Source organism: Plectropomus leopardus, chromosome 9 (genome assembly GCF_026936395.1).
Source record: "Plectropomus leopardus strain MGB_pleo_1.0 chromosome 9, ASM2693639v1, whole genome shotgun sequence".
Lineage (NCBI taxonomy): Eukaryota > Metazoa > Chordata > Actinopteri > Perciformes > Serranidae > Plectropomus > Plectropomus leopardus.
In genome coordinates this window covers 667,501-676,142 of record NC_142184.1, presented here as the reverse complement: position 1 = coordinate 676,142, position 8,642 = coordinate 667,501, and the positions used below count along the sequence as shown (strand labels likewise).

The following is an 8,642-nucleotide window of genomic DNA, read 5'->3' as shown; positions in this document are numbered from 1 at the left end:
ACTAGTTTTGTTTTTTTTCTAAACTGTTGTTTGTATATCTTTCCTCTAGATTTTTTTTGTATTTCTTAAGCGTGTATATTTCACTTTCCTTTAATATTTAACAAAGTTATATATGTGTGTGTGTAAATATGTTTATATATATATATATTATACAACAGTTAATCAGTGCACATGTTCAGTGTTTTTTACTATTCTACTTTTAAATGTCAATTTTTTAATTAATTAATTTTTTAATAATTTTTTTCACTTCACCTCCCTTTTTTAAAATTTGTCTTAAATGAGAAATAATCAGAGTGACTGAGGAGGCGTCCACGTTCATTAAAGGTTTAACATGAACCAGCTGTTCACTATGAATTGTGGGTAATGTAGTATGACAGAGAAACCACAACACAACCAAATAAAGTGACAAAAACTGTTTTATTCAAACGTTGGATCTTTTGGTTTTTTTGATCCATAAATTCTTATTTAATGTAAATAAACAGAAACAAGTGACCAACGAGTCACTGTGATCGTGAACCAGCCAATAACACGCCAGCGTTTAGTGACATCACGTCACCGCTTTTCATCTGAAACTGAAAAAATGAAAATAAATATCTGCTCTGACATTAAATTACGATCCGGACTTTACCGTGAAGTAAAACTAACTTCCTGTTTGATGACTTTTCAGTGAAATTTGAGCTGCGAGCTGAAAAACGTTTTCTGTTCCAGATTCTCTGAACGCTCACACGATATTTTACACGTTTCTTCATGTCGAAACATTTGTGACGGAGCCGTAAAATAGAAAGATAATTACTGCAGTTTGTTCTCTGATACAGAAAAAAAGGGTCCAAAACAAAACATAAATAGTCAATAAATAACTAAACAGGAAGTCATTCTGCTGCCGAACCCGCTGTCTTCAACAGATAAATGAAAATAAACAAAAATAAATACTTTTGTCTGTCCGAGGACCACAGCAGCTTTTTTCAGGTTTTAACCCCAAAGAAACGTCATTAAAGGGTTAAAACATTCAGCTGCTCCTTTAAAGTCCAGTGTTTGACCCTGTTGTCCTGCTGGCTGAGAGACAGACCGTCTCACATCATCCACTGTCCCCTCAGAGGGACGTCCACACACCACAGAAGAAGAGCTCAACATTCAGTTTTTATGCTTATTCGCCCACAGGCCCGAGGACGCCGCGCGTCCGTCCCTGTGGACTCGGGGTGGTGTGTTACAGGGACTGACTGGGCAGAGAGCTGCTGTCCTCCTGCAGGTCTCCCCCCTCGTCCTCCCCCTCTGCCCTGTCCATCCAAGAGTGAGACAGGATGTCCTCCAAAGTGGGACGCTCCTCTGGACGGTAGGACAAGCACCAGCGAATCAGAGACTGGCATTCTGGTGTAGACACAGCAAGGTTGTGGTTAGATGTGAGAGGACAGGGTGAGGACAACAGGGAACAGGGGGACAGGGTAGTGGGCGGAGCCTCTGCTCACCTTTAGAGACCCGTCTGGTGAAAACGGGCGTGGCCCCAACAATCTCGTGGTCACGCTCGAACGGGATGTCCCCGCAGACCATGTCGAAGAGCAGGACGCCCAGAGACCAGACAGTGAGGGGGACGGCCTCGTAGGACTGAGACAGGATCCACTCAGGAGGACTGTAGACCCGAGTCCCTGAGGACAGCAGGAGGAGGATACCAGGATTGATTATTACAGTTTGAGGAGCAGCAAAATATGATTTTTATTATGAATGAATCTGCCTTTTTCTATTTTTTTAAAGAAAACATTTTTAAATGATTTTTAAAGAGAAAAAAATGTTATTTTTCTTTCTTTTTTATTATTATTATATTATTATTATTTATTATAAAATAAAGTTTAAAATTAGTGTTTTTTAGGTCCTGTTTCCCTTTTCTTTCTTTAAATGGCTGGATCTTGATTTCTTTTACTGCCAATTTTTAAAGAATTTTAAATTTTTAAAGAAAACTTGCATGTTGTCTTTAAAAAAAAGTGGCCTTTTTTCCTTAAAAATGTTTGGTGATTTTTAAGAAAACTTCGGATTTTTTTTACAATCGTTATTTCTAAAAGAAAAAAAAATTCCTTAAAACTTTTGGTAATTTTAAGAGGGAAAAAATCTGACAAAAACAGATGATTTTTGCATTGTGCTTGAAAAACGAATCAATTGACGAGATAATCGCCGGTTAATTTGTGTTGATGGTCTGACCGACTCGTTTCAGCTCTGCACGATTTCTCTCGTTTATTTTCAGATTCAAAGAGTCGTGTTTTTAAATCCGCTCAAGTGTTCTAAAACTCGCTGTGAGAACCTGCGCGTACCTTCAAACTCGCTGTACGCCGTCTCTTTGAGCGGCGCTCCAGAGCCAAAGTCGATGATCTTGACGTCCAGCGTCCTCGTGTCCACCACGATGTTCTCGTCCTTGATGTCTCGGTGCACCACGCCGTGCACGTGAAGGAACTGCAGCGCCTCCACGATCTGCCGGAAGAACCTGACGGAAACACGGAGAACGTTAACACGACAGAACAGAGAACACAGAGCCACACCCATCAGAACACAGAACCACACCCATCAGAACACAGAACCACACCCATCAGAACCACACCCATCAGAACACAGAACCACACCCATCAGAACACAGAACCACACCCATCAGAACCACACCCATCAGAACACAGAACCACACCTATCAGAACACAGAACCACACCCATCAGAACACAGAGCCACACCCATCAGAACCACACCCATCAGAACCACACCCATCAGAACACAGAACCACACCCATCAGAACACAGAACCACACCCATCAGAACCACACCCATCAGAACACAGAACCACACCCATCAGAACACAGAACCACACCCATCAGAACACAGAACCACACCCATCAGAACACAGAACCACACCCATCAGAACCACACCCATCAGAACACAGAACCACACCCATCAGAACACAGAGCCACACCCATCAGAACCACACCCATCAGAACCACACCCATCAGAACACAGAACCACACCCATCAGAACACAGAACCACACCCATCAGAACCACACCCATCAGAACACAGAACCACACCCATCAGAACCACACCCATCAGAACACAGAACCACACCCATCAGAACCACACCCATCAGAACCACACCCATCAGAACACAGAACCACACCCATCAGAACACAGAACCACCCTCAGCAGAACAGAGGAGAGCACCGGAGGAGAACAGTGTGCGTTCAGAGGACGTACCTGAGGGCGAGGCGTTCGGGCAGCGCTCCTCTCTCCGTGATGAAGTCGAACAGATCCTGACACTGCGGCGGTCGCTCCAGGACCAGCAGGAAGCCCCGCCCCTCCACCTCGAACCAGTCCAGCAAGCGGACGACCCCGCCGTGACCTCCGACCTCCGACAGCCGCTGCAGCAGGGCGACCTCCATGGGAACGGGGCCGAGCTCTCCGGGCTGACGGGAGACGGAACAGCAGAAACGTGTTTTATTTATTTACGTCCCTCAGAGTTTGACATTTTTATATATATATATATATATATATATATATATATATATATATATATATATATATATAATTTTCTTTTTTTCTTTCTTTTTTCAAAATTCCCAATTTTTCTTGAGTTTTATTTTTTTAAGAATAAAGTGGTCAAAATATTTTTATTTTATCCAAAATACAAATATATTTGTTTTATTTTTATGTTGGACAAAAAAAAATGAGGATGTTTAAATTTTTTTGAGAAACGGTTTAATTTCTCAGTGACTAAATATTTCAGCTCTTTTCAGAAAAAACAACTTAATAAATAACAAATGATCAAAATAGAGAAATGAACAGTAGATTGAAGCTATCTAGATTAAAATACTGATGTCTGTTTTGATAAACATGCCGGATGTTTCTGGTGTTTCAGTCGAGTAAAGTTCATGTTAATTATCATTCGGTGTTTTTTTGTTATTATGAGTCGAGTTTTTTTGTTTTCTCTGGAACTCCAGTTTGGTTTATTTGGGTTTTTTTGCTCTGAGTCAGCGTCTGCAGGTGTGTTCAGGTGGTTTTGTGCGGTGGGGGGGGGTCCCGTTAAACTTGTGATGAATAAGAAATGAGTTTATCACTGAGGGGAAATCCTGCGGCGTCATTTACTGAACGTCACAGGTTTCCATGGAAACCCGGGGGGCCGCCCCCACCCACCACTGCGACTCACCTGTCAGTCCAGCAGAGGGCAGAGCTGACCCAGCGTCTGTGTCCACACGGTCATCGGTTTATTTATCACTGAATTGATTTGAGTGTATTTTCTGATCACTGGAGGAGCAGACGAGTTTGGAGGACTGATTCATATTTTGAGTCATTTTTAAAGTTTCCCCGGTGACTCACATTCTCATTTATTTCTCAGTAAACTGGATAAAACATTTAAAAGATGTCCCATTCAGAAACAGAAATCCATCATCAGGGTTCATGCACGTTTTACCGATACATTTCCAGGATTTTAAGGGTTATCTTTAAGACCACGCATTATCCTCGTCAGTTTTTTTTCATTGCAGATTTGTAAAGTTATTTCCGACAGCCCATGAACACACCACGTGTTATTATACAGGTTTGCAAAACAAAATTTCCAAAACTTTTCCAGGCTTGTAAATTGCTATCTGCAAATTCCATGACTTTTCCAGGTTTTCCATGACCGTACTAACAGTGAATGAAGAAAGCGTCACTCACCAGTCTGGCCCACTGCTGAACTCTGTCACTGGAAATCTGTTTAACGGCAACCTGGAGGGACAAAAAGGAGAGAAAACGTGTTTACGCCCGCAGCAGCAGAAACCGTCAGTGACATCACTTCCTCCTCCAGTGAGAGAAGGTTAACGTCGATATCAAGTCCAAACTCGATGAGCGAGCGGTCTGACCTGCAGTCCATCAGAGAGTCTCTGGCCTGAAAACACGGAGCCGAATCCTCCGCTGCCGAGCAGAGAGCCGCAACGATACTGACTGCAGAACGGTTCCTTCACTGCAGGAGAGAGAACCCCACACACACACACACACACACACACACACACACACACACACACACACACACACACACACACACACACACAGTCTTATTTTCGTGTTTTTGTCCTCACTCTGTTGTTTATCTGTCTCCTGTTTCTCTGCATGAAAGCTGCCTGAGAAACTTTTAAATCAAAGAAAAAATTTAAATTGAAGCTTTACTTTCATGGAAAGGCATTCCTATAATTTTCTCTTTAAAGTATTATTATTATTATTATTATTATAATTTTAAATATTAATATTACACTGCCGCTTTATTGTGATCGTATGTGTAAAGCACTTTGCAATGTTGGTTTTGACAAGCTCGAAATCTTCCTCTTCTGTATAAAACATCCTGAGGTCAGCTTTTTATCAGATATCGTGGAGTTGTTTCATGGAGGGAAAATATTAATTTACTGGATTCTTGTGTTGTTTTTGGAACAATATTTATCACTTTTAGGAACTTTTGTTCATGCTGTTTGTGTGCAATGACTACGTTTAAATTTTAACCGTTTATTAATTAATGTAAATGTATTAATTCTATTATTTAAAACATATTGGCAGTTTTGACTGTATTTTACTATTTCTGTTTGTGAAACAAACAAATAAAGAAACATGTTTGAGAAAATTAAAAATCACGTGTCGTGTTTACATAACTGCACAGCTTGTCTCCTGGTTTTTTTTAATGTTTTCTATCAGAATAAATGGAATATTTTTGGGCTGTTTGTCAGAGAAAACAAGTCATTAGTCATGTGACCTTTGATCCCGAGAAACTGTGATGGACATATTTCAGTGCTGACTCACAAATTCCAACATTTATGAACCAACATTTCCAGTTTGAATCGTATGTTTTTTTAACAATACTGAAGAGGACAGTTTGAAAAAGAGGGAAATGTTTGAGTGAGCGTCACCGCCGTGGATTATCAGTGTGCCCTCTAAATATTTACTCTGCTTCCTGTTTGTTTGTTTGTTTGTTGTGGTAACTGTTGGCGCCCTGCTGCTGTTTAACCCTCGAACACCTGGACTGACATCAAGTTTCTTGTGCTGCGTTCAGGCGCCTTTTACAAGCATCTGAGCATCTAAAAACTGACAAATTTGGTTTGATTTCTTAAAAAAAAAAAAACACGAAAAAAGCAAACTGCAGGAAAATGGTAAAAGCTGAGAAGAAAATACCTGATTTTTTTTCAAAAGGGGATATTTTTTTTAAAAAATGGAAAAAATGTGTAATACTATATTCATAACCATTATAATTATATATTTAAATTTATGTTACAGGAAAAATAGATATACTTTTTTATTATTATTTTGAGCACGTTTCTGGGTCATGTCTTCTGTGTTGGGGGGGTTTGGGGTAATTTTCTTGTATCTTATTTTTACTAATTTCTTGCCAATGTTGGGGCCATGTCTTACCGCTCAGTGCCTTTTCCCATGTTTTTGCAGGATATCAAACCAAACTGCTCAGGATTCAAAGGGTTAAGGGGGTTAGGTGCTCAAGCAAATATCTGAAACCGAATTATAAAGCGTTAATCCCGAATAAATGTTTGCTTTTAATTCAGGTTTATCTCACTTTGCCACAAACTCCAGCAGTCATTCGGTTTCAGCGGGAGTCTGCGCTCATACAGAGTCACGTTTGGTTAACAAAGTACTTAAAAAGTTTTTATTTTAACGTTTTATTTTAAACAGCTGGGACGTTTAACAGTTGCTAAAATAGAATCCAGTAAAGTTACCTGTCAAACGGGTTTAATATGAACTGAACCGACCACACAAATAACTCTGAACGTCAGTTTACTCGAAGTGAGGCGGCGGTGAGCTCGCACCGTCCGAGCGTTAACCCGACTTTTAAATTCGTTATTTTTTGAATGTAGTTTGGTGCTAGCTGACGTCAGCTAAAACATCAGTGTAAAAGTTACAAATGTTGCGTGTAGGGTGAAAAGTAAAAGCCAAAGTGTCATAATTCTTTTTTTGATTCTTACCGTTTTGTCCTCTGACGTCCTCCTCCAGATGAAGCTCCACGGATCTTTTCTCCAACATCTTCTGGACGTTTTCGGTTAGCTGAAGCTGATAAAATCCATCGTGGCGTCGGTTAAATTCCTTTATTAGTCTTTACTAAAACTTTTTTCTGTCTTAAACCGACAAAAGCTGCCGCTTTCTTCCGTATTTTTCCTGCATCAAACTTTTTAAATCCAATTTTCGCAAAGAAAATTACTTTTAAAGTTAATTTCTGTTGTTAAAACTGTTTAAAACTATGAACACAGTGACTTTACTCCGCTCTGTCACCGCTGACCGCCTTTCTGCCTTACGTTACTGTTTTGCTCTCTATTTATACCCCTCTGTCAGGACACGCCCATCCCGCCCTCAGATGTCCAATCGGCGCTGAGCAGTGTGCTCAATGTTTTGAACCTTGCTGCCAATCAGATTCAAGTTGCGTTACCTCATGAATATTTAAGAAGAATTCGTAGAATTCAGAGCGAGGGAGGAAGCGCGCGCTTATGTGATGATGATGATGATGATGATGATGATGATGATGATGATGATGATGATGATGATGACGGGAAACAGGAGGCCGGTTTCCCCTAAACACACACACACACACACACACACACACACACACACACACAAACACACACACACTAAAGGTTAAACAGCCCCGCGAGCTGATATAAACCGCCGGTTTCGCTGCGTGCACGCGCAAACACTTCAGTTATAAATGGGCTTCAGCTCGGTTTCCTGTTCCTGTCAAAATAAAGGTGTCACTGCAAGAATTTACAAGAAAGTTAAAATGAGTTGAAGCCTTCAGACACTGCTGAGTGGTTTATTTATAATACATCCTAACTTAGTCGTTTATTTTGTATTGATAGGGCCTGTTTGTTATTCATGTGGGGAAGGTGATGCAAAAATTGCAAATTGATTAAATACTTTTTTTAAGCATTGGGGTGGACTTGTTTGTTTTTATGGAATTTGTTTTATTTCTTTTTTTATTTAAATACATTTTGGTGATTTTTGTTCTATGTACATTTTTGGCTTTTTTTTGTGATTTTTGTTATCTGTATAAAATCTAGGCAACGTTTTTTAATGATTAAGTTTTCCTTTGATAAAAGGTTGTCTTTTTTTCTTGATAAATGTTTGGTAATTTCTTTTCTTTATACAATTTTGGCGATTTTTTAAATTAAAATGTTGGTGATTTTCCTCGTAATTTTTTTGGTTAATTTCCCCTTTGTCTTTAAAAATGGCATTTTTGAGCACGGCAAAAAGGCAACTTTTTCTCTGTAAACTTTTGGTGAGCTTTTTCTTTCCTTTATAAAATTTGGGCAATTTTTGTTTTGATAGTTTTTTTTATCCATTTTTTTAATCTTAAAAAATGTTGGCAAATCTCTTTCTTGATGAAAACCGTATTTCTAAATTTTTGTCTTTTTTAATATAAAAGTTCAGCTTTTTCCTTTAGAATTTTTTTGTTTGTTTCATTTTTTAAAAAAGAAACATGCCGTCAAACCTGCGGGCCGTTCTTTAAAAATACCGCATGTATCACAGCCAGAATCTAAAAAACAGAGATTATTGCTGGACTATGGAGACGACCTCTCTTTCTTTCTCTTTACTTTAAACACATTTTCAGATTGTTTTCTTTCCACCTTTTACCAGTTTCTTGCTCATTGTCTTTTCGT

At 39.4% G+C, this 8,642-nt stretch overlaps 1 protein-coding gene across 1 annotated transcript; it reads right to left on the bottom strand.

Annotated features, from left to right (window-relative positions):
- Positions 1 to 398: 398 nt before the first annotated feature.
- On the bottom strand, positions 399 to 7,284 carry pim2 (Pim-2 proto-oncogene, serine/threonine kinase). Its single transcript, XM_088081555.1, has 7 exons — positions 6,957 to 7,284; positions 4,863 to 4,963; positions 4,678 to 4,728; positions 3,220 to 3,428; positions 2,298 to 2,467; positions 1,464 to 1,640; positions 399 to 1,365 (listed from the first exon to the last, which is right to left on the bottom strand). The coding sequence occupies exons 1-7, from the start codon at positions 7,012 to 7,014 to the stop codon at positions 1,205 to 1,207; spliced, it is 927 nt and encodes a 308-aa protein (XP_087937681.1). The 5' UTR covers positions 7,015 to 7,284; the 3' UTR covers positions 399 to 1,204.
- Positions 7,285 to 8,642: the final 1,358 nt, after the last annotated feature.

Excerpts from the sequence above, each read along its gene's own strand:
- pim2 (XM_088081555.1), bottom strand. The coding sequence starts at position 7,014 with ATGTTGGAGAAAAGATCCGTGGAGCTTCATCTGGAGGAGGACGTCAGA. Across the intron at positions 4,729-4,862 it reads GACTCTCTGATGGACTGCAG|GTTGCCGTTAAACAGATTTC; the intron begins GTCAGACCGCTC and ends TTGTCCCTCCAG. Across the intron at positions 1,641-2,297 it reads GGCGTACAGCGAGTTTGAAG|GGACTCGGGTCTACAGTCCT; the intron begins GTACGCGCAGGT and ends TGCTGTCCTCAG.